The sequence below is a fragment of the Bos indicus genome, chromosome 10 (genome assembly GCF_029378745.1).
Source record: "Bos indicus isolate NIAB-ARS_2022 breed Sahiwal x Tharparkar chromosome 10, NIAB-ARS_B.indTharparkar_mat_pri_1.0, whole genome shotgun sequence".
NCBI classification, from domain to species: Eukaryota; Metazoa; Chordata; class Mammalia; order Artiodactyla; family Bovidae; genus Bos; species Bos indicus.
Window position 1 is genome coordinate 78987516 of NC_091769.1, and position 27038 is coordinate 79014553.

Below are 27038 nucleotides of genomic sequence, written 5' to 3' on the forward strand. Positions count from 1 at the left end.
CATCTTTACATTTTTTTTAGTCTTGTTTGGGCCACTTTTAATGTAAATACTTATCATTTTGTATGCATGTGTAGTCTCTGGCCAGAGTGTAATCATGTGATGGTGGTGGAGGTGGTGGAATGTAGTATATGCTGGAATATATTATTAAAATTGTATTTGCACTGCCACTCAGGTTCCAGTATGCAATACAAGGCAATTTATTTGGCAGTAGTTTTTATTACATTTAATGAGCTCTTTCCATCCACTGCCAAGATGACCCTTGAAATAAATCTTCTCCTGAACATTTTGAAAAGCAGTACATTAGATGATACTAAGTATCTTTCAGCCTCCGTATTTATTTAGAAACTAACAGTACTGGAAAAAGAGTTTTATCTTGGAAGTCTGAGAAGCTTAATGAAAATTATTGAATGAGTGAATGCCTCAATTTTGGGTTAGTTTAATTCAGGGACTCTTAAAGTGAAAGTGTTAGTCACTTAGTTGTGTCCAACTCTTTGCGAACCTGTGGACTGTAGCCAGCCAGGCTCCTCTGTCTGTGAAATTCTCCAGGCAAAGATACTGGAGTGGGTAGCCATTCCCTTCTCCAGGAAATCTTTCCAACCCAGGGATTGCACCCTGGTCTTCCACATTGCAGGCAGATTCTCTACTCTCTGAGCCAGCAGGGAAGCCCCCAGGGTCTCTGAACTTTGGTATCATTGACATATTTTGCATTGGATCATTCTTGGCAGGGGGTGCTATCTCGTGCATATTTAGCAACATATCCCTAGCCTCTGCTACGTAGATGCCAGTAGCACCCCTCAACACAGGCCTGACAGTGAATATATCTAGACATTGTCAAGAATTCTCCTGGTAGGGATAGGTGGGAGGCAGAATCACCTGTGATGGAGAGCCACTGTGAAAATCTAGTCTTTTATTGTGGAGAAGCTCTATACAGTCAGCAAAAACAAGACCAGGAGCTGACTGTGGCTCAGATCATGAACTCCTTATTGCCAAATTCAGACTTAAATTGAAGAAAGTACGGAAAACCACTAGACCATTCAGGTATACCTAAATCAAATCCCTTATGATTATACAGTGGAAGTGAGAAATAGATTTAAGGGCCTAGATCTGATAGATAGAGTGCCTGATGAACTATGGATGGAGGTTCGTGACATTGTACAGGAGACAAGGATCAAGACCATCCCCATGGAAAAGAAATGCAAATAAGCAAAATGGCTCTCTGGGGAAGCCTTACAAATAGCTGTGAAAAGAATTGAAAAGCAAAGGAGAAAAGGAAAAATATATCCATCTGAATGTAGAGTTCCAAAGAACAGCAAGGAGATATAGGAAAGCCTTCCTCAGCGATCAATGCAAAGAAATAGAGGAAAACAACAGAACGGGAAAGACTAGAGATCTCTTCAAGAAAATCAGAGATACCAAGGGAACATTTCATGCAAAGATGGGCTCGATAAAGGACACAAATGGTAGGGACCTAACAGAAGCAGAAGACATTAAGAAGAGATGGCAAGAATACACAGAAGAACTGTACAAAAAATATCTTCACAACCAGGATAATCATGATGGTATAATCACTCACCTAGAGCCAGACATCCTGGAATGTGAAGTCAAGTGGGCTTTAGAAAGCATCACTACTAACAAAGCTAGTGGAGGTGATGGAATTCCAGTTGAGCTATTTCAAATCCTGAAAGATGATGCTGTGAAAGTGCTGCTGCGCTCAATATGCCAGCAAATTTGGAAAACTCAGCAGTGGCCACAGGACTGGAAAAGGTCAGTTTTCATTCCAATCCCAAAGAGAGGCAATGCCAAAGAATGCTCAAACTACCACACAATTGTACTCATCTCACACTCTAGCAAAGTAATGCTCAAAATTCTCCAAGCCAGGCTTTAGCAATATGTGAGCCGTGAACTTCCAGATGTTCAAGCTGGTTTTAGAAAAGGCAGAGGAACCAGAGATCAAATTGCCAACATCCGCTGGATCATGGAAAAAGCAAGAGAGTTCCAGAAAAACATCTATTTCTGCTTTCTTGACTATGCCAAAGCCTTTGACTGTGTGGATCACAAGAAACTGTGGAAAATTCTGAAAGAGATGGGAATACCAGACCACCTACCCTGCCTCTTGAGAAACCTGTATGCAGGTCAGAAAAAACAGTTAGAACTGGACATGGAACAACAGACTGGTTCCAAATAGGAAAAGGAGCACATCAAGGCTGTATATTGTCACCCTGCTTATTTAACTTCTATGCAGAGTACATCATGAGAAATGCTGGGCTGGAAGAAGCACAAGCTGGAATCAAGATTGCCGGGAGAAGTATCAATAACCTCAGATATGCAGATGACACCACCCTTGTGGCAGAAAGTGAAGAAGAACTAAAAAGCCTCTTGATGAAAGTGAAAGAGGAGAGTGAGAAAGTTGGCTTAAAGCTCAACATTCAGAAAACTAAGATCATGGCATCTGGTCCCATCACTTCATGGCAAATAGATGGAGATACAGTGGAAACAGTGTCAGACTTTATTTTTTGGGCTCCAAAATCACTGCAGATGGTGATTGCAGCCATGAAATTAAAAGACGCTTACTCCTTGGAAGGAAAGTTATGACCAACCTAGATAGCATATTCAAAAGCAGAGACTTTGCCAACAAAGGTCCGTCTAGTCAAGGCTATGGTTTTTCCAATGGTCATATATGGATGTGAGAGTTGGACTGTAAAGAAAGCTGAGCACCAAAGAACTGATGCTTTTGAACTATGGTGTTGGAGAAGACTCTTGAGAGTCCCTTGGACTGCAAGGATATCCAACCAGTCTATTCTGAAGGAGATCAGCCCTGGGATTTCTTTGGAAGGAATGAGGCTAAGGCTGAAACTCCAGTACTTTGGCCACCTCATGCGAAGAGTTGACTCATTGGAAAAGACTCTGATGCTGGGAGGGATTGAAGGCAGGAGGAGAAGGGGAGGAGAGAGGATGAGATGGTTGAATGGCATCACCGGCTCAATGGACGTGGGTTTGGGTGAACTCCGGGAGTTGATGATGGACAGGGAGGCCTGGCGTGCTGCTATTCATGGGGTTGCAAAGAGTCGGACATGACTGAGTGACTGAACTGATTTATAAAAGAGGTATAAGTAAGTCTTTGATAAATTTTGGAAATCAATATTTAGGATACAGATATTTAACAAATTACAAATGCAGCAGTATTTTTTCCATGTTGTCTTTTTATTTTTAATCTCAAGGCAATTGTGTGGCCTAAAATTATTGGCTAAGAATAGGAGCTTGAAAACTAAGATCTTTCTGTTGCAGATATGTTTTATATGCAGCTTTTGCCAGGAATGTTCAAAGCTGCTAAGTCTTTGAAAGTTTTCATCTGAGAAAGATGTGTCTTCTAAGCTATTGACATTGTCCTGTTGATACCCCAGTTAAATTGAACAGGAATCCTACCTTCCTTTTTTTTTTTTTTTTTGGTCTGTGAAAGCAATTGGTTTTAAGTACCTTTAAATTATACTCCTACCTCCTCATTTGATATCTATTTTGAGGATATTTTTCAAATGAAGGAATTTTGCTTGCGTTCTGTCTGACAGTACATTCTAAATAAAGTAGTTTTAAAACTGAGGATAGCAATGGCTTCTTTGGAATGCAGTTATCTGGATGATAAATAAAGGTTCCTTAATTTGAAACCGAAACCATGAATTAGGTAGAATTTTAGAAGTTCCCTTATAGGACTTGTCAGAAGTTCCATTAAAAAATAAACCCAGGATATTTGGATTTGGTCTGTTTATTAAGGAACTTGGTTTGTCAGTTGTATAAATGTGTTTTGCTGCTTAAAAAAAATTTTTTTTACATTGTACTTTATGAATTAATCTTCAAATATATTATTTTTATTTTAAAAATATTTTAAAAGTATGTTTAGTTCTTCATAAAGAATAATTGGGAAAAGTAGTGTCTCAGTTAAATCTTTGGTGAGTTTATATATTTTTGCTTAAATTGTTGTCGGTAGTCATTTCTGAGCTAATGCTTTTCATGAGTAGCCTACATATAGTTGACCCTTGAACAACACAGGTTTGAACTGTGCATGTTCATGTGTAGGTGGATTTTTTTCAGTAAATACTACAGTACTACAGGATTCGTAGTTGGTTGAATCCATGAATGGAGAACTGTGGATATGGAGAAATCACCTATATGGAGAACCTCCTATAGGTTATACATTTCCACTGCACAGAAGGTTGGTGTCCCTGTATCCTGTGTCATTCAGGCATCAATTCTATTTGAGTTTTAAATTGTGTTTAGTTTTAGATATAGCTAAGTTTCTTCTCTGTGAAGATGGTGCACAGGCATTCATTGTTGGAAAGTAAAATCTGTGCGTTGAGCTAAACATTTATTGATGAAATAGGATTTTTTATGTGATGTCAATGTATGACTTGGTCTTTTTAAAAAATTGGTTTTGTTAAGATACCATTTGATGCAGTTTTAAATGTATTATTTAAAATCAGCTCAGTAAGTGTAATACATTAAAATTCATTAATTTTATGTGTTCAATCTGAATTTTGAAAACAACTTTTTTAAGGTATTGTGTTCTATAAAATTCACATGTTTTATAAGTACAGTTTGAGTTAAATTTATATCATGTAGGTGTCACTGAAATCTAGTTTTATTACACTTCCATCCCATGAAAAAGTTGCCTCATCTCCTATCATAGCCAGTTCTTGTGGCCACCCTCAGCTGCAGGAATCCACCAAAATGCTTTTCTAACAGCACTAATTTTGCCTTTCCTAGAAATTTCATATGAGTGGAATCATCTAGAATGTACACTTTTATCTGGCATTATGTTTTTGAGGCCATCCACGTTATTAAGTAAGTAAAATCACTCAGTCATGTCCGACTCTGCGACCCCATGAATGGTAGCCTACCAGGCTCCTCTATCCATGGGATTTTCCAGGCAAGAGTACTGGAGTGGGTTGCTATACTCTTCTCCAGGGGATTACTGAATAGTATTCCATTTTTTATAATTGATCCTTTCATTAGCTGAAGGACATTTGAATTGTGTCCGGTTTAAAGCTATCATTATTAATAATGCCTTTATGAATATTCCATATAGATCTTTGTTTTTTACAAATAAAAATATGTATTTCTCATATGAGCTTACTGGATTATATATCATAAGTCTATGTTTAACTTTTTAAGAAATTGTCAAACTCATCACCAATTCATGTTCTTACCAGTATAGGGGTTTCAGTTTCTCCACATCCTCTCCAAAGCTTATTGTTGTCGGTCTTAAATTTTAGTGATTTTATTGTATTTGTAATGGTGCTTTAGTCGCTAAATCGTGCCTGACTCTTGTGATCCATGGATCCATGGAGCCTGCTAGGCTCCTCTGTCCAAGGGATTTTCCAGGTAACAATACTGGAGTGGTTAGCCATTTCCTTCTCCAGGGGATCTTCCCAACCCAGGGATCAAACCTGGGTCTCCTGCACTGCAGGCAGATTCTTTACCAACTGAGCTACCAGGGAAGTCCTGTTGTAATGGTATTTCATTGTATTATTTAATAGCTCTGTTGAGTTATGATTCGGATACCATGTATGTATAATTCATCCAATTCAAATATATTCAGAATTCTGTGATCATTACTACAATCAGTTCTAGAACATGTTCATCACCCTGCAAAAGAAACCTGCATCCCTTAGCCATTCCCTCCCATCTCACACACACACACGCCAGCTCTTGGCAGTCACTAATCTACTTTGTCTCTCTAGATTTGCCTATTCTAGACATTTTATAAATGAAATCATATAGTACTTGGTCCTTCGTGACTGGCTTCTTTCACTTCTGTTCAGAGTTCATCAGTGTTGTAGCATGTATCAGTCCTTTTATTGTTCAGTAATATTTCATTTTGGATATACTATTTATCCGTTTATTGGTTGACAGACATTTGGATTTTTTCCCTCTCCTTTTTGGTGTTAATACTGCTGTAAACATTTTTGTACAAGGTTTTTTTCATTTCCCTTGGTTGTATACCTGGAAGTGGAGTTGCTCTATGTTTAGCCTTTTGAGGAATCGCCAGACTGTTTTACGGTGTAACTGTTCCCTATGACATTCCCAACAGAAGTGTGTGAGTTTCAGCACTTCTTTTTTTTTTAATCTTAGCAATCCTAGTGGGTGCTGTGGTGTGTCATGGTTTTGATTTCCTTTTCTTTGATGAGTTATAATAATGGAGAATATCTTTTTATGCATACATTTAGTAAAGCTATTTGTGTATCTTCTTTGGAGAACTGTCTGTTCAGGGGCTCTTCCCACTTAAAATCAGACTGTCTTTTTACTATAGACTAAAATCAGACTGTCTTTTTACTATAGAGTTGTGTTTGTTATATATTCCAGATAAAAGTCCTGAATCAAGTAAATGATTTGCAAATATTTTCTCCTTTTATGTACACATTGTTCACATTCTTTATGGTGTCCTTTGAAGCACAAGGTTTTAAAATTTGATCTTATCTAATTTATCTGTTTTCCTTTTGTTGCTTGTATTTTTGATGTGTCTTGAGAAACCATTGCCTAATTAAGGTCATGAAGATTTATGCCTAAATTAAGTTTTATAGAGTTCTTATGTGTGTGTTTTTGACCCGTTTTGAGTTAATTTTTGTATATGGTATAAGGTAAGAGTCCAGTTAATTCTTTTGCATGTGGATGTATGGATATCTAATTTTCCTAGTGTTATTAAGAGACCGTTTCTTTTTTATGTTTTTTCTCCCCATTTAATTTGTCTTGGTACTCTTGTTGATTTACCTGTAAATGTTGGAGTTTATTCTGGTCTCTTAATTCTGTTCCATTGATTTCTGTCTATCCTGTGCCAGTATCTCATTGTGGTTTTATTAGCATACTTAATGATGTTGAATATTTTTCCAAATGTTTGTTGTTTGTATATCTTTGGTGGTCAAATCTTTTGCCTCTTTTAAACAGTTATATCATTTGACTTACAGAGTTGTAAGAGTATTTATAGTGAATATAAATATTTTGCAAGTATTTCTCATTTTTTATAGCTTGCCTTTTCATTTTCTTTACAGTATCTTTTAGTGGCATATTTGGGGATGGCATATTCTGCCACTCTTCAGTGGATTCTAAAAACCTTGTGAAATCGACAGATCTTGGCAACTGATTAGAACATCTTGGAGATAGTAGTATAATTAACAATAGTAGGAAAGAAGTTGAGGTCAGTTTAGGATATATTTAAATTGAGGTTCCTGGTGACATCCATGTAAAAATCTACTTTCTGTTCCTTCAACTTGGAACCCTTTATTTCAGGATATTCCCACAGCTGACTTTTTTTTTTTTTTGTCATTCAAGTCTCAGCTCAGTTATCACTTCCTAAAATAGACCTTTCCTGACCATCTTATCTAATGTTGAACCTTCCAAACATCATTCCAAACATATCTATTTCATAACCCAATTCTACTTTCTCTTTACTCCTTTCTCTGAAGCCATCTTACTCTGTATTTGCTTTTTGTTCTATGTTATCCTATCAAAATATAATCTCCCATTAGGATAGAATCCTGTCTTGGTCTTCAGTGTCACATTAACATTTCCCCCTCTGAATTAACTGTAGTTCCTTTCTGTCAAATTCTTTTTGGATCCTAAACTTCTCATTTTCTTGGCCTTATGAAACCATTTATAAAGTTTAAAATTGATCTAGAAGTTGTAGTTAAAACAAAGAAATCCTTTAAACTGCATTTTTGTTTGAGCCTTACCTAGAGATAAAAAATGTCATTAAAAATAATACACAGAAGGGTCATGCCCTTTTTCTTTCTCATCATTGACTTTAGGTAATTTACATTGATTTTAATTGATGTTCATTAGTGATGGGTATGTGTGCATTTTTATTGCTTTATACTGAGAAATCCTAGTTATCTGGAAACAGAATTGGATATCATATTCAATTAATTTTTCTGTCCTTTCCCTCGCTCTAAAAGATTCTGCAGATTTTTACACTTGATTGTCTCTTTTCTGTTTTACAGAATAAGAAAGTCTGAGTTTTGCGAAAAAATCAGAAAAGAACTAAGAAGAGAGTCAACAAGAACTTTCTGATTTGCATAATGTAAGTTCTTTTCACTATTCGCGGCCTGAATTTTGTTGTTAGCTGACAAAGCTGTCTCTATGGAAACAAATAGTGCAACTTCTGAGAATGTCAGAGGAATGCTGATCACTTAATATGAGACTTTCCAGCTGCTGGTCAAAGGGCATTACTCCTAGAAGGGGAGGAAGGATGACTTGAAAAAAGTATCTGGAGTTCTGGTTGCTAGTTTAGACCAAGTATGTTTATGCCCATGAAGTGTATGTTTTACATTTCCCTCTGCCTAAGACAGGATACTGATTATATCGGAACTCACCTTCTTATAGCAGTTCGTGTTTCCTGGCTCTCATATAAGTGGTTTTGTTTCTTGGTATGGAGTTTTCAGTGAGCCTGTATCCCTCAGGCTATTTCAGGCCCCCCATTCTCAATCATTTGTACTTATGGAAACTTACTTAGCTTCTTTTTACCCCCTTCTTCTTTATTCAATTCACATAAGCAGAGCCCTTTTTCTCTCGCTAGTTTGAAGTTAGCATTGAAATAGCTTTGGCCTGTGAGCCTGAAAATTCATTTTCTTCTTTTGTGGAATACATAAAGAGAGTTGTTTTATTTATTTTTTTTTTTCTTTCCACACCCCCTCGCCACCCCCAGTCCCACGAGGTGGGATGTATAAGCTGGGGTTCTGATGAGGATTTGAAATATGGGCCTTCAGGGTGTTTTTGAAGCAGATAATTTATAATTAGAGGATAGAGAAGAGAGGGATACTCTTTAGGGCCAGCAGCTTGTAACTACTTTAGCTGCATAAGGCAGTCTTTTATTTACATATAAGGAGATAATTCTCTAGTTCAGTCATTTACCCGCCTCCAATTCCAAATCGTCAAACAAAGGAATTGTTTTTTGTTTTCTGAGAATGAGAATATAATTCCTTTGGATTGATACTCTTTCATTGTTTATTTTCATGTGTTGGCTGCATAAATAAGCTAGAATATTCGTGGTTTGTCTGTTTAAAAATTATAATGATCTTTAATTTTAAAACTATGGGACACAGCATAATGTTTCTTTGATTGTGGAACAATCTGTCTTGTACTTCATGAATTAACTCATGAGCATTATTATTAAGTCTTGGAGTTTTGGTACTGTGAGATCATTATTTAATTGAGGTGATCTGGAAATTTTTCTTGAAATAGTGGCTTGTGGTAGATCTTGAAAGTAGAACATGAAAGGAGAAGCAGTTCTTATTTCTTAGTTTATAAGGCGTTTGGGCAGGAAGAGAAAGATGTGGGATAGGCAGGCACAAGTGAGGAAGCTAACTTAGAAGACTTGCTCAGGGAAGTAGTAAAAGATACAGTTAGAAAGTTGGGATTTTACCTAGTGAGTTTGGATTCTATTCTCTAGGTGATATGAAAGCCATCAGATGTTCTGAACATAGGAATAGTTTATTCATATGCCTAATTAGGTGTTTATCCCTTACTAGTTATCAGGGCTATGCAGATCAGTAAGATCCCTGCTGATTAGATCATTTATCTGTAGGACATATAGTCACCTTGAAATTGTGTTAAATCAAAACCTGTAGCACCCTTTAATTTTTCTCCTCCTCTCTCTCATTCCCTTCTCTGGAATTCTCCATCTTGGTTAATGACATTGCTGTCCACCTAATGACCCAAAGATAGTGTCCATGAAATCCTAGTGCCTGGGTCATATTCTGAAGCCTGCAGTTTGCTTGGTCCTATGCTAGGTAGGCAGTGTCACAGATCCAGAGATGAGTCAGCATAATTCCTGACTTCCAAAGGTTTCTAATCTGGTGGGGCAGGCAGACAGATACAGACTGCTGTAGTTGAGTTTGATCAAAATTGTGATAGGGATTGAGAGGAGGCACATGTCCACTGTGGAAAATTACGAAAATCCAGAGGAGGATGTATGTGAGGTGAGACTTAAAAGTAGACAAGGATTAGGTTCTAGACAGTCTGGTTCTAGAGCCTATACTCTTAAATGCTGTGCTGCCTTGAGTAACTGGGGAGACATAGTGGCATTAATTAGAGTTGAGAATGGAGGAAAAGGATCGAGGAGTATAGAGGAGATTAAAGGGAAATATAAGTTTAGTTCTGGACACATTAGTTTCTAGATTCCTGTGGGAAATTGTGGTAGATAAACTAATGGGCAGGATCCTGTCTGTATAGCTTTAGTACCTCAGGAAGGGGTAAGTGCTCAATTAAATTTATGTTCAAATCACCCCTCTTTTTTCAATCTTTGATGGCTTTCTTACTGCCTTGACTTACATTAAGACTTTTTTTAAGTTGGACCCAGTCAAATTTTCCTGCCAGTATTCTTTTGTACAAACTGACCGCTATAATTCAACTAGCCTTGTTTATGCTTTCCCCAGACTTTATATTTTTCTGTCTTTGGTTCATATGGCCTCTTTTCTTACTCTTTCATCCTGTCCTCAAGGCCTACTTCAGTCCCTGTTCCTCATTTATAAAATAGGCATATTTGGACCTACTTTTAGAGTTGTAGCAAGAATTAAGTGATTGAATACTGTGTAAAGTGCTTTCAGTAGTATATGGCATAGAATTATGAGCTCAGTAAATGTATTTGTTAATACTACTACTACTGCTGCTATTACTACATCCTTCTTCTCTTCCTTTTGCCCTGCTGTATGTAATAGAAACCCCAAGTTTTAGTAATTCTGTAACCTATATAATCTCTTTAATGTGGCGTTTTTTTCATTCTAACCATCTTAGTTTAGGACCCCGTTTCTTACAGTTGCCCTCAAATTGGTCTCATTGCCGCCCTTCGGTCTGTCCTCTAGCCTTCTACCAGAGAGATATTTATCTAAAAGTGAGTGTAATCATGTTATCCCCTGCTTTAAATCTTAAAATAATTTCTTAACTACTTTCAGGGTAAAGGTTGGAGTCTTTAGCTGTTACCCTTTTCCATGTGGCCCCCTGCCTGCCTTTCTAGTTTTATCATTGTTCATGTATGGCATATTCCCATTGTCCCATCCAGCCATTTTGCATTCTTTCCTACTTTTACAGCTGCCACATTCTCTGCTCTTCCTTCCTTTTGGTCTTATGAGTCCCTCTGCCTGGAACAGATTGTTCTATCTGGTTTATCTTTAATTTTTTTTTTTTTTTTAATGCTGCTGGAAGAGAGTATCCTTATGTTGTGAGATTTGCTGTGTCTCTTTATCACAGACTAAATTTGAGAGCCCATCATCTATGCATCATCTGTGAATTTACGACATTTCTAAGTTTAGTTGAACAGATACCTGATGGGCATCTTGTATATGACATGTATTGTGTTAAGCCCAAGGAATGTATAAAAATAAGACATGAATGACCCATTTTTAACAAATTGAAAATCTAATGAGAAATCGACTGGGAAGAATAATCATTCATTTTCTTTGCTGTCTCTCCAATGGACTATGAACACTCTAAGGGAAATGACCCAAATGGAGATTTAAGTGGATTACTATCAGGTTGCAGAAACTTTTCTGAGAGTAAAAGACTAGATCCAGGTAGACAAGCATGATCATAGTCCAAGCATTAGAACTTCAACTGAAATTACCTGGCCTAATTTCTCTTGTATAATTATGATTTCATATAGTGAATATGGATACAATCTTATAAAACTTAGTTTTTAAGCTAAGTTTTAATTGCAAATAATTTTTGTAGATAAGCATATGTATAAGTAAAATACTCTATTAAATTTGATTTTTAATATCCTATAAATGTTATAAATAAAGTTGAAAGTTTTAATTTTCTGAAAGTATATATGCTCCTAAATTTTTTAAATTAAAGTTAAATATAGCAATACAGTGGCTCCTACATAAATTTCTGTTTACTTGTAATGAAAATATTAAATAAGTTAAATTTGTATTTGTATCTGATCAGTATTACAGGGGTTCTCTAGTGGCTCAGCTATAAAGAATCCACCTGCTAATGCAGGAGACACGGGTTCAGTCCCTGGGTCCAGAAGATCTCCTGGAGAAGGAAATGGCAACCCACTCCAGGATTCTTGCCTGGAAAATCCCATGGACAGAGGAGCTTGTTGGACTACAGTCAGTGGAGCGCAGGAGTTGAACACGACTTAGCGACTGAATAACAACAGTAATCAATATTACAAAACTTAAGAATTATCTAACATTCTGATAGCTCTCATTTTTAATGAAAAAGAAGGCAAGTTAATGGTAAATAAGGTATTTGTATGTAGATCACATAAATAGAGAAACTAAAATTTGGATGGAAGACAGAAAAATCTACCAGAATTCTTGTGAAGATGTAATTTTTGTAGTCATGTAGCTTGCACCTATTAAATATTTTCCTGATTGCTGGTCTAGTGGTTTTTCCTGGTAGTCTAGGTGGGTTTGTGTTAAACCATCTGTGACAAGTGGTTTGCTTGAAAGGAGATTGGCTGGCATTAGGAATATTGTCTGAAAACTCGGCTTTTGCTTTGTTGGCATGTTCTCTGACATACCTATTAACTGAAGTTCAGCTCAACTCAAGGTTATTATTGTAAATATTTTTGAAAGTCTTGAGCAAGAGAAGACTAATTAGATTTAGTATGTGGGTTTATACTTATATAAACAATCTGCCTATTTATGCCCAAGAAATGGCTTGATGAAAAGCCATAGTCATCCAGTAAAATATTTTTCTTGTCTAAAATATGTTGGATTTTTAAAATAAATAGAATCAATACTAAAAGTATAAATACTTATAAGTTCTAAAACTTATATACATTATTTCATTTGAAACTCAGAAGAGTTCTGTGAATAAATTTTCCAAAGGAATCTGAGGTTCAGAGAAACTAGTCTTAAATCATAAAACTAGAGGAAGTAGCAGATCCAGAATTAAAATACAGTTTTCTGGTCTCCAAGCCCAATATATTCTTATTTGCTATACAGTATGACTTTAAAACATTTTTGAGTGGTAGCAGATAATACCATTTTTCTAAGTGAATTCTCATAAAGAATTAACCCTAATTCTTTTTTTAGTGTAACCAGTTATAAAGACTAATCACCAACATAGTCGTTTTCTCACTTTAATCTTTTAGGTGTGCTTTTATCTTATAGAGGTGGTTTTATCTTGTAGATGCCTTAGCTGCTAATTAAAATTTCTTTTTCATTTCTTTTTCATAAACTCTTAAAAAGTGAATTGTCCGCTACAATGCTGCCTTATCTCAAGTGAGTTGACAACATAACTTGCTGTATGCCAGCCAGGTTCTTTAGCAGTTAACTAGGAAGGGATTTCTGGGGAAGGAAATGGCAACCCACTCCAGTATTCTTGCCTGGAGAATCTTGTGGACAGGGGAATCTGGTGGGCTGCTGTCCATGGGGTCACACAGAGTCAGACACGACTAAAGCAACTTAGCATGCATGCATGCATGCATCGGAAAAGGAAATGGCAACCCACTTCAGTGTTCTTGCCTGGGGAATCCCAGGGACGGGGGAGCCTGGTGGGCTGCCGTCTATGGGGTTGCAGAGTCGGACACGACTGAAGCGACTTAGTAGCAGCAGCAGGAAGGGATTTCAGACTCGTGTATATTAACTGACTGTAGAATATTGTGTTGAGACAACTATAAAAGTGATTAAAATACATTTATACCTTAAATTGCCTGGAGAATCCCAGGGACAGTGGAGCCTGGTGGGCTGCCGTCTGTGGGGTCACACAGAGTCGGACACGACTGAAGCGACTTAGCATTAGCATACCTTAAATATCTTATTCTCTACTAAACTAGTACCCAGAACTTTATTATTTTTCTGCTTTGCTAAACTTTCTAATATTTCATTTTTCTCAGCTGTAAAATTAAGCAACATGCTTCAAATACTTCTAGACAGCTTTTTTGTTGAAACATCTTGATTTCCTCAGTTCTGTAAAATGAAAGGAAAATATTTAATCTATATAGCAAAATAATATCATATAATTTTGAGTTATTTTCTGTATTGTTTAGCAATAGAGATTGGAAGTAGATGATGTAAATTCTACTTTTATGTTGTAATTCTTATACTTTTTTCCCCCCCATCTTTCCCCTTAGATTTCCTTCATGGATACATTTTCATAGCATTATTATGTGATGTGAGAAGTTTTTTGTTTTGTTGTTTTTTTTTTGAAGTAACATGGATTTTATACTACAGAATCAAGAGATTGGCTTTATAGGAAAAATTGATTTATAAAGAGTGGTACAGGTTTTTATAGATAACCATGACAACATCCCATATGAATGGGCATGTTACTGAGGAATCAGACAACGAAGTAAAAAATGTTGATCTTGCATCACCAGAGGAACATCAGAAGCACCGAGAGATGGCTGTTGACTGCCCTGGAGATTTGGGCACCAGGATGATGCCAGTGCGGCGAAGTGCACAGCTGGAACGTATTCGGCAACAGCAGGAGGACATGAGGCGTAGGCGAGAGGAAGAAGGGAAAAAACAAGAACTTGACCTTAATTCTTCCATGAGACTTAAGAAACTAGCCCAGATTCCTCCAAAAACTGGAATAGATAACCCTATATTTGACACAGAGGAAGGAATTGTCTTAGAAAGTCCTCATTATGCTGTGAAAATATTAGGTAAGTAAAAACAGTAGAAGAATTAGAAAATGTTTTGCTGTTGTTTATCTTGCCTTAACATAAATGTGTATAGGAGGGAAGAGTTATATAAAGAATGTAAGTAGTAACAATTTGAATTCAGACCAGGATTAGTTTTTTTTCTTAGAAAGGCCATATAACTTGTTTTCTGTTAGCCATGTAGAAGTGGAGCATGTATCCTAAATGTTCAGGATATATGCTACAACATGATTTTTATATTTAATCTTTGAAGTAAAAATTCCTATATAAGGCCTGATCTTTAAAGCCTTGAAATTCACATTTCATTTCAAACTCAAATTTTATATAAAAATTACTGAAAAAGAGTTTGCAGACTTTGAATTTCTGATTTCTTTAAGGTTTATGGAATAATTTAATAGTTATTAATGAGAAAAACTTGGTGTTATTTCTCTGGTGTAATACGCATAAAACATGGCTTTAAAGTCCCTATACTGCTGCTGCTAAGTCACTTCAGTCATGTCTGACTCTGTGCGACCCCATAGAGGGCAGCCCACCAGGCTCCCCGGTCCCTGGGATTCTCCAGGCAAGAACACTGGAGTGGGTTGCCATTTCCTTCTCCAATGCATGAAAGTGAAAAGTGAAAGTGAAGTCACTCAGTCGTGTCCGACCCTCAGCGACCCCATAGACTGCAGCCTACCAGGCTCCTCCATCCATGGGATTTTCCAGGCAAGAGTACTGGATTTGGGTGCCATTGCCTTCTATTCCTAAATTTCATTTTGTGAGGAAAACCAAAAAACTACTGCTATGATATATTAATGGGCTTCCCAGGTGGCACTAGTGGTAAAGAACCTGGGCCTGCCAGTGCAGGAGACATAAGAGATGCAGGTTCGATGCCTGGGTCCAGAAGACGCCCTGGAGGAGGGCATGGCAACCCACTCCAGTATTCTTGTCTGGGGAATCCCATGGACAGAGGAGCCTGGCAGTCTATAGTCCGTAGGATTGCACAGAGTTGGACACGATTAAAGCAACTTAGCATGCATGCACAAATGTATATTTATAGATATAAAAGAATTCTGTGATCAAACTTTGAGAACAGGGTTTAAATAAGTTAAACAACTTCTTATTACAGTACTTCTTGTAGCCTTTAGAATACTAATAGGCATTGTGAATCTATAAGAGAGATTGATGTCAAACGGGTGTTTCCAAACTTAAGTATTTTATTGTTGAACTTACTGCTCTCTCTTCCTCTACACACAAAAGAGAGATCTCTGAACTAGTGTCAGTGGTGTACATAAACTTGTGTTCCGTTAAAACCAGGCTAACTCGAAGTATTTTTATTTCTTAATGATTTATAATTATAGATGCGAAAAGACAGAGACTTCACTTTGGAAGGAGAGGGTTTTCATTGTTGTTTTGCCATTTATTTAAGTGTTTATTGAATCCTTTCCTTGATGCTATAGCAGATGCCTTTCTGTGTAATTTCTACAATAGCTCTAATAACAGGGCTCTGTAATACCTATTTTGGAGAAAAAGAAATTGAACTTCAGTTAAATCATTTGTGTAAGACTCCATGCTAAGTAGTAGGGCCAAGTTTTAATTTGCCTAATCTGGATATGCAGTTGTTATACTGCAAAGAGCAAAGGGTTTGAGTGGAAACTGACATCCGTCCCGTTCTTCACTCACTGGACCAGAGCTTTGGCTACCAAGAGTGCAACATCTTTTTCTTACTTACTCAAAGTTACCATCTATATAAATGTACCATATACTAGCTATCTGTATATAAAAGTACCTTATTTACTGTGTATATAAAAGTACCATATATACTATATATTTGTATATATGTTTACCATATATACTAACTGCAGTCTAGAACATTTTCTGCTACATCATAACAACTGTTTTTTCTTTGCTATACCTTTACAAAGGAATCGTATCTCTTGACAGAAAACATTGTGTGTGTTTTTCTGTGATTTAAGAAATCATAGATAGATTCAGTCATAATGAAGTGTGCAAAAAATGCCTAAATGGTAATAATGAAAGGCATTATAGTAAAAACAGAGAGATTACGTATTTTAAAAATGCATTTATATGAAGGAATTTTATGCTGTTTTTTCTTAAGAGTTTTGTTAGAGTAAAAATATTTCATTGCCTCTTATTGGCATCATCTCATACCACTTCATTATATTTTATTAAAATACTCTCTAAATATTCTCTATGACTTGGAGAAAACTTAGATTGTAATATATCCAACCCAAGCCTAGTTTGAGTTTTCTGGGTTTCTATTTAAATTTCTTTGAGATTAATGTATTTGCCCATTTACTTTAATTGAATTAGGCATAAATGTCCATGTAGTAGACAAGACTTATGTAATCTCCATGAAGAAACAGAATTCACTTGTGAAATTTTATTTATTTTCTTGCCTAACCACAGAAAACTGAAGACCTGTTGCTTGGTTTGTTTTTCTACAAGTGTAGTTAAAGGACAACTATATTTTCTTCTGACTTGCAACCCACTGTGGTTTTAAAAATTATCTTTGGGTAATCCTTGAACTTCAGGATGTTTTACATAAGTTATTTTAAAGTAATTTGGAATTTAGTACCAGCTGTCTGTAAGTCATTTCTTGGATAAGGAGAATATTTCATGTTTTGAGAAATGAGTGATTTAATTTTAATGCACTCAACACAGATGTGTTATTTGTAGGAGGCATGAAAAGTTACCATAAGTTATAAAGTTGTTTTTGTCAGTCAAATCTTCAGTTTTGGGATGTACTCAGTTTTAAGTTTTCACTTTAAAATGAAGTATACTAGCTTTGTACCAGACATTTTTTTCCTGTTTGTAATTTGCTAACACATCAAACTACAACAGTACTCCCTAAAGTTGTATGAGTCTCTCTGCCAGTGTTTAGATTAATATGCACACACCAGGAGACAGCTTCTCAGCTTTTTTCACAACCAGAAACAGCAACCTTGTTTTAAATGAGGCAAGGATGGGGCAACTGATTTATTTCTCTGAAAGGGAGCCTTCAGTTTCCAAATGATACATCGTCATTTATCTGTGAGTAGAGGAAATTCTCATTAAAGAATTGGAAGTGTGATTGGAAAAGATTGGATACTTTGTCTGGGTGGTGATTTTTTTAAACTATAAATTTGGCAGTGTATAATATTAAACATGGAGGGATGGATTGATAGAAAATATTTGGAAAGGATGAACTGAATTTTCTTGTGTAAAAGCACTTAGAATCTTATTGAAAATTAGAAAATAGTGATGTGGGAAATTTAAATGGATAATTAATATTACTAGCATAAATTATAAGAATTTTGATACATTAAGGAGCCTTCCTTAAAATTGGCATGAGTTGTTAGAACTTCCTATAAATGAAATATCATTGTCTTGTTCTCTTTCATAAGTAAAGATACAAACTACCTTGTGAGAAAAATCCTGAGAAGAGAGCAGAATGTAGGTTAGAGTAGAATGAGGGAGAACAGGGTCATCCTCAGATGTCTTTGTAGCTTTTGCTGTTTCATTGATTTTTGTAATCACAGATAACTGATTTGGGTCAGGACTCTGGACAAGTAAATACAGTAGACAGACTGTTTAAAGGGAGTAACTAGGAAACATTGCTGTCTATCATAGACATGACTCTGATTCTCACATTTGTGAAGAGACCTTCGGAAACATGCACACACCCACTCAACACACACCCATAGCAGGCTATAGGTTTTATGGCTGATAAGGAGATTCTTGAAATCTGTGATTAAGGGCTTTCTAGTTTTCACCAGATGCTGTTAGTGATAAGAAAAAATTTAAAAACACACACACACACACTGAGGGGAATAAAACTAGGATAAATAAAATATTTTTATATTAATAATACTGTCTTTCAGTCTTTATTAGTACCTACATATTTTTGCCAGGTGTCTCTGCATATTCTCTTAATGCTAAATCAATAGTATTCTTGTATTTGATGTTATAAAGTAAAATATTTCTTCACATTTCTCTCTGATGTTATTTGACTTTTGATTGATCATGGGATATACTAGAATTTTGCTGGATTGTGATGAACTTTTTTTTTATTGGCTTTTAAAATAAAGTTTATTTAAAGTCAACAGAAAAAAAACTCCAGTGCCAATAAACTTTGAGTTCATACTATTTCTGAGAAGTTAATTGCTATTAAATTTTTGCTCAACTTCTATAAATATTTCCAAACTTTATTAGCTGTTCCCTTGAGGGACTTTTTTTCTGAAAGTAAAATGGTTAAACCTATTGGTATTAAGCTTAATATTTAAAATGTGGGGACTGTTTGATGATTTTTTGATTTGTTCGTATTGCTAAGATTGGACATCTAGGTTGCTTCCATGTCCTTGCTATTGTAAATAGTGCTGCATTGAACACTGGGGTACATGTGTCCTTTTCAGTTCTAGTTTCCTCAGGCTATATGCCCAATAGTGGGATTGCTGGATTGTGTTGTAGTTTTATACCTAGTTTTTTAAGGAATTTCCATACTGTTCTCCATAGTAGTTGTATTAGTTTGCATTCCCACCAACGGTGTAAGGGGGTTCCCTTTTCTTCACACCCTCTCCAGCATTTATTGTTTGTAGACTTTTTGATGATGGCCGTTCTAACCATGTGAGATGATGATACCTTATTGTCATTTTGATTTGCATTTCTCTAGTAATGTGTGATGTTGAGCATCTTTTGATGTGTTTATTAGCCATCTGTATGTCTTCTTTGGAGAAATGTCTCTTTAGGTCTTCTGCCCACTTTTTAATTGGGTTGTTCATTTTTCTGATATTGAGCTACGTGACCTGCTTGTATATTTTGGAGATGAATTCTTTGTCAGTTGTTTGATTTGCTATTAAAGAATATACATTTTTAATGGATCGCTAACAGAAGTTTGTGAAATAATATCCAAGTCAAACCCAGTCATGTTATACAGATTGAAATAGATTTTCCAGTGACATACATTGCAGCTAATAAGTAATCTAAGCCATAACCAGGACCCAGATATTCTGACCTCAAATTTAGTTCTTTTTCTTGCTCACCAAATTCATTACAGTTTTGTCCAGAGAAAAATCATGAAATTTTTGTACCTGACTGAGCAGTAATCATTTCAGTGGTGTTTCTCCATTGTCCTATATTTGGAGCTAAGATGTTTGCTCTGTCTTCTCTCTCAACTGTCTTTGCTTGTAGACTTGTCTAGAATTTGTTTTTAATTTGTAACCCAATGTGTTAATGATTAATTACTGTTTAGGGTCTTTCAGGAGCTTCTGATTATTTTTAATAAATGCATTTTAACCTAGTCCACTACAAACCAAAGCTCAGTGATCTGAATTTTATTTCCTTAAATTTAAAAAGAAAAAGGAAAGACTACCCATCCCAACTTAAGCAAGGATTTCCTAAGTGGAAGTTCTAATTTCAATTCAGTGGATAGATGTACTGGAAACTGGTATAATTTCTTCATTTGTTGTTGTTTAGTAACTAAGTTGTATCTGGCTCTTTTCCAACCCTGTAGACTGTAGCCCACCAGGCTCCTCTGTCTGTGGGATTTCCCAGGCAAGAATACTGAAGTGGGTTTCATTTCCTTCTCCAGGAGATCTTCCCGACCCAGGGACGGACCTGTTGTCTCCTGTATTGGCAGGCAGATTCATTACCACTCAGCCACCAGGGAAGCCTCATAATTTCCTCATCCTCTATACTATTAAGTTCCTCACCTGAATAGTCAGTTTGACTATACAGTTTAGGAGAAAAGAAATCTTTAATAGAAGTTCTAAGGAAGAAGTCATGAAGTTGGTTGAACTATAGAAGTTTCTGAGGATAGGTTAAAAGAATTGGTGGAAGAATCTTAATGCTTGAATAGGTCCCTAGAATCTATTTTCATGTGAGGTAAATGATAGCAATAAGTGAAGATAACAAAACTAATCCAGAGGAGATGGTTATCTCCACTGCTTTTAAAAGATCTTCAGAAACAGATGAGCTTCCTTGAGTTAATTTTATTGTTTACCCTTCAGTTCAGTTTAGTCACTCATTCGTGTCCAACTCTTTGCGACCCCATGAATAGCAGCACGCCAGGCCTCCCTGTCCATCATCAACTCCCGGAGTTCACCCAGACTCATGTCCATCGAGTCAGTGGTGCCATCCAGCCATCTCGTCCTCTGTCGTCCCCTTCTCCTCCTGCCCTCAATCCCTCCCAGCATCAGAGTCTTTTCCAATGAGTCAACTCTTCACATTAGGTGGCCAAAGTACTGGAGTTTCAGCCTTAGCATCATTCCTTCCAAAGAAATCCCAGGGCTGATCTCCTTCAGAATGGACTGGTTGGATCTCCTTGCAGTCCAAGGGACTCTCTAGAGTCTTCTCCAACACCACAGTTCAAAAGCATCAATTCTTCGGCGCTTAGCCTTCTTCACAGTCCAACTTTCACATCCATACATGACCACTGGAAAAACCATAGCCTTCACTAGACGGACCTTTGTTGGCAAAGTAATGTCTCTGCTTTTGAATATGCTATCTAGGTTGGTCATAATTTTCCTTCCAAGGAGTAAGCATCTTTTAATTTCATGGCTGTAGTCACCATCTGCAGTGATTTTGGAGCCCAAAAAAATGAAGTCTGACACTGTTTCCACTGTTTCCCCATCTGTTTCCCACGAAGTGATGGGACCAGATGCCATGATCTTCGTTTTCTGAATGTTGAGCTTTAAGCCAGCTTTTTCACTCTCCACTTTCACTTTCATCAAGAGGCTTTTTACTTCCTCTTCACTTTCTGCCATAAGGGTGGTGTCATCTGCATAATTCTCCAGAGTCTTGGGAATCTGAGGGTAGAATTTTCAGATAGAGCAACTCTTAGTGATTGCTTTCTGTTACCTATTTTAGAGTCTTCATTCTGTTTCATTTTAGGTGGCAGGAGAGGGCCAGGAGGAAAGGGAGCATTCAGGGGATGGATTTGTGGACTTCTGTGTGTATATTTAGCTGATTAATTATCCCCAAACCAAATGTCAGTGGTTTTTCTTAGTTTTAGATAATACACCTTTTCTTTCAACATAAATGATCAAGATTTAGCTATTGTATGAAATGTAGAGCAGATGATGCAAGCTTAATGTTTATGGAACATCAAATAAGAGGAATGGATCAGACTGCAGGACAAGGAATTTGAACTAGATATAAAGCACTTGCTTGTAGGGAAGTTGTTGCAAACTAGATTTTTATCAGCAAAGCCAGATCTGTTATGTGCACGTTTGTCTGCCCCTCTGTGCAGTGTCCCCGTTTCTGTCTGACCTCTCTCCTGCCTTGTTGTGAGTACTGCTCTGCCTCAGTGCTCCCTTCTTTGCTCACTCCCTACTCTACAGTTGTGTCGTTTTTTTCTCGGTAGCCCTGTAATTCTCCATTTATGTCTCTACTTCTCTGCGTAAAGAACCATGTGGTTCTTTTTCTGTGTGCTTATTGTGTGTGGGAATGAGGAAGGGAGCCTCTGATCTGTGTATGGGGAGATCTCCCTTCTCTGTATAGTCTGTACTCTGTTGTTTATCTTCACCATTATTGTAGAAGTAGGTACATATTTGACAGGATGGATTTAGCTGCATCTGATTAGATTTTTCATATTTCCTCTGGAATTGCACAGAATTTCAAATAACTTAAGTGGTTTTTGTTTAAGTATCATATAATCTAATTACTGCATCAGACAATGGAACATTTCTTAAAGTGTGTAGAAAATGTGCTGTTCTTGAGTAACATGAAGTGCTTCTAAAGATATACTGTATAAAAACAAAGATTTTTAAACCTACAACAAAATACCTTTCGAAATTAATAATTTTTTTATGAAACTAGAATGAATGTGTCAAAAATGAGAATCCCTGAGTAGATATTGCTAACAATTATTTTTCATTATGACATCGTACTTAATATCAAAGAAAAGACCCTTTATCAGAAGTCCGTTCAGAATTTTCTAATAAAATTCATTATAATCAATATTTTAAGACTAATGGTATAGATAGATATTTGTTGCTTGCTATGTGACTTTAAAACTTTATTGGACAGAAGCAGCATAATTTTTAATGTCTGTTAAATTTATAAACTGATGAAATGAATGTTTCTTTATAAATAAGTTTTTATCATTTACTGTTTCATATTTTCTCTTAGATATTTCTTTAACTACATATATGGTTTAGTTCATATCTTCTGTCAAGCTACTTATAATGAATTTTAAGAACTTTTGAGTGTTTGGTAACTTAATCTGTTCTGTTTATTCATTAAACATTTTTAATAGAAATTTATTTGAACCCAAAGCATGAGTGCACGTGAGGAAGCTTTCTTGCCTAAAAATATGATCTAAAAACTTTTCCAACTAAATTGGCCATGAAAGCAGATATGGAATTTATCTGAAAACTGTCCACATAAATCACACTTATCAAATTTGCTGTCTAACTTAGTTACCCAGGCTGGTGCTACACAATCAAAGATGTTTTTACAATATTTCTCAAAAAGCTACGTGGCCTCTACATTCACAGATTGCAGTTTTGCTTTCTTTTGCTGAACCTTCACAGTGTACTATCTAGCATATTATTGTGATTATGTTAGAATTGAAATAAAATATTCTGAGAAAATACTTAAAGCACAAGACATTTGGTTAAAATAGCAGAAATAAATGCAACAGTACTGTAAAAGTAGCATTTGGAGGGCGCATTATATGTGTGAACATATACAAACACAGTTAACTAGAAGAAATTCTGTCTACAGATACATGGTAAAGTAGCATGTGTAAGCACCTCTGAATGCTAGTCAGCGTACATTACATGATTCTGTGCTGGGTGAGAAGACATCTCAGGTCAGCTTTTCTGAAGCAGATGAATGACATATCACAATTAAGTCCTAAAATCTAAACAATAATAATAATAGTGATGTTTATCTTTTTAAAATCCCTTGGTGTGGCAGGAAAAACATTTCCTTGGAAGTCAGAGAAAAAGATTTCTTCACCCAGGTGCCATTTTTGTGTGTGACTTCATTTTCTCCATCTGAAGAGATTTGGTCTGAACTATGTATGTCTCAGGTTTTGGTGGTTTTTCTAAATTGGGAAAAATTTGTCAGATTTTAAGAGGATTAAAAGATATGTATTTATGCCTATAATATAGTTATTGTTCTATATCCTTCTATTCAATATTGGCAGTGACCAGTGTGAAATTCAGGCCAAATTTGTATCAGGCCACCTGATGTAAAGAGCCAACTCACTGGAAAAGACCCTGATGCTGGAGAAGATTGAAGGCAGGAAGAGAAAGGGGTGGCAGAGGATCAGATGTTTAGATAGCATCACCAAATTAATGGACGTGAATTTGAGCAAATTCCAGGAGACAGTGGGGGACAGAAGAGACTGGTGTGCTACAGTCCATGAGGTTGTAAAGAGTCAGACATGACTTAGTAACTGAACAACAACAACAACACATATTTGTAGGTTTTCAATAATGGTTGGTGATATTTTATTGTAAAAGATGAGCTTAAGTGCAAGTGATCTCAATGTAGTCTGGCAAGATTGACTAATGTACTAAGTCTGAAGATAACTTCTAAAAAGGGATAATTTCAGTGAAAACAGTTTTTACTAATTAAACAACAAAAAATGTGAGTAGGACTTCGTAAAGGATAATGGAATTGTAAACGATAATAATTAACAAAATTAAATTGGTCTTGATGACCTTCAAAATTTGAACCTGAAATCCAGTGAAATTTGTAATTTCTGGCTCATGGCATAGTCCTTAAGTTCTCCCAAAAGCCTTTACTTAAGTAAAGTAAGATCTGTCCTATCCCTATAGATCTTATGTTGATCCCTGATTTCCTGAAAGAAAGACATTTCCAGTTTGATCCTGAAATTTTTTTCCCTGCATTTTAAACTGTCGTGGATGGTCTTTATGTCTTTAAATTCCTCAGTATGAGCACAGTTTGGACAGATTAACCAGATTTTATCTTTCTCTGGAACCGTATTCCTTACCTGAGGTCCTATCAACATGAGAAGGCTACTCATTTCTTAGAACTTGAAAGCAATCATCCCTTTTGGACTAACCACAAAAATTGCCTATTTCCTGTCTGTGCATAATCTCAGCATCTCACCTATTATCTGATCTCCTGAAATAAGGTCAGTGATCTCTAGTTTTATCTCTCATTAAGCCATTCCTTTAGATTCAGAGAAGGCGATGGCACCCCACTCCAGTACTCTTACCTGGAAACTCCCGTGGACGGAGGAGCCTGGTAGGCTGCAGTCCATGGGGTCATGAAGAGTCAGACACAACTGAGCAACTTCACTTTCACTTTTCACTTTCATGCATTGGAGAAGGAAATGGCAACCCACTCCAGTGTTCTTGCCTGGAGAATCCCAGGGACAGGGGAGCCTGGTGGGCTGCCGTCTATGGGGTCGCACACAGTCGGACACGACTGAAGCGACTTAGCAGCAGCAGCAGCAGTTCAGATTATCCTACCTTACTGTTCCTATTTCCTTGGGATATTTACATATGTTCAAAATATTCTAAAAATGAAAATTATATGCTTTGTTTACCACAGAAGTCAAAAACAATAAAAGAATTTGTCACAAAGGAGTAAGTAGAATTACTGTGATGCAGACACAAAAATTCAGTACAGCAATCAAGGTTATTTGATATAGAAGAAAATGGGTTTGGCTACCTTAGTTATTCCCAAGTATATCATGTCTTAAAATACTACAGCTACAACTGCTGTTAATAAAGCGTGTAAATCATTGGTTCTTGAGAGTACATAATCAATTTAAATATATATAGGCATAGATATATAATTAAGGATGACAGGGGATTCTGATTGTGTTTAAGGTAGAATTCAGGACATAAATATTTTTGTAAATTTCCTTACTGATTCTCATAAATATCTTTGATTAAAAATTCATTGTTCTGATATAGCAAGAAAACTATATTCAGTATGTTCTACTTAAGCCTGCAGGGATATTTATAAAATCTGTGTAATTCTGGTTATTAAGGAAAAAAAGATCTAGCAGAAAAGTGGTCAAAAGATAAGCAGAAAATTGAGGAAAAAAGAAACATAAATGACTGTTCACCTTGTGAAAATATATTGAAAGTCACTACTGGATAAAGAAATACATGCTTTCCTAACCAGATCACCAAAAATGAAAAATTTGGTCTGTTTGTAGAAACATGCACTCAAATTTTTTGATGGTAAGAGTATGAGTTAGTACAAAACTATGGGGTCAGTTTGGCAACGTGTATAAAAGTTTTAAATATTTTTATTATCTGATAAGTGAAAGTTACTCAGTCGTATCCAACTCCTTGCAACCCTGTGGACTATACAGTCCATGGAATTCTCCAGGCCAGAATACTGGAGTGGGCAGCCTTTCCCTTCTCCAGGGAATCTTCCCAACCCAGGAATCAAACCCAGGTCTCCCACGATGCAGGTGGATTCTTTACCAGCTGAGCCACAAGAGAAGCCCTAAGAAGTAATTTTATGCTAAGAATTTATTCTGTAGACATTGGAAAATATCAGCTTGCAAAACCGCATTTATAATGTGGTCTCTGTGGTTAAGACCAGCATTTTTTAAAAGTCTGAAAGGCTATATAGTATAACAAAATAGCACCAGTAGTTATAGCTGAAAGGTATGACTACAGATTAAAAAAATTTTTTTAATGTCCATATTTTAATGTCTTTGTTGGTGGGTTTGGTACATAGAGGTTATGCAGAAATACCTTTGCCTCTAAAAATTTAACTCGCCCTGGGCTTGAAGAGACACAGTAGGGAGATTGTTACCTTCTGGGCTGACTGAAGTTCTTATTGATTTGTCAGCAGTGAGATCTGAAGCTTCTGATTTTCTCATTGCCCTGACAACCAGGCTAAGCCCCTTTAAACAGTAAAATTTTAAACCGAAATCCCATAATCTACTCAGAAAGATTATAGTCTTCAGGAGAGTATAGTCAGCTACTTTGTTGATTTTATAATTCTTTTTCCTTTTAAGATATTTAAAATGTCTTTCTGTTTTACTCTAAAGATACTTTAAGGCTATTGAATTCTTCCTACTCTGAGAATTCTTTATATACTTAGGTAATTTCTGTGGTAACTTCTTTGAATTTGATGAAATCTGATGTTCATATTCTTCCCAGCACTGCTTTATTGATGTACAGTTGGCAAAAAAATTTTATGTATCTAAAGTGTACAATCAGATGTTGTAAAATACACCACAGTTAAGTTGATTAACATATCCGTCACCTCACATATTTACCTTTTGTGTGTGCGGTGAGAATGCCTAAGATCTACTCTCAGTACATTTCAGGTATACAATATAGTATTATTGACTGTAATCACCGTGCTACCCGTTAGATCCTCAGAACTTATCCACCTTAAAACTGACAGTTCGTACTCTTTGATCAACATCTTTCACTTTCCCCTATCTATATTTTGTCTACTCTTGTAGATAAATCATTAACTTGATAAATCATTAACTTACAGCTAA

At 36.2% G+C, this 27038-nt stretch overlaps 1 protein-coding gene across 9 annotated transcripts in view; it reads left to right on the top strand.

Annotated features, from left to right (window-relative positions):
- PALS1 (protein associated with LIN7 1, MAGUK p55 family member) overlaps nt 1-27038 on the top strand; it is a 90832-nt gene that overhangs the window by 19948 nt on the left and 43846 nt on the right. For 5 of the 9 annotated variants that reach the window (XM_070797739.1, XM_070797738.1, XM_070797736.1 and 2 more), the window contains 2 exons: nt 7986-8065; nt 14069-14602. In XM_070797739.1, the coding sequence (XP_070653840.1) occupies nt 14236-14602 (367 nt within the window). In that variant the 5' untranslated portion in view covers nt 7986-8065; nt 14069-14235. The remainder of the gene's footprint in view (nt 1-7985; nt 8066-14068; nt 14603-27038) is intronic. The other 4 variants (XM_070797740.1, XM_019969084.2, XM_070797741.1 and 1 more) reach the window with 1 other exon arrangement.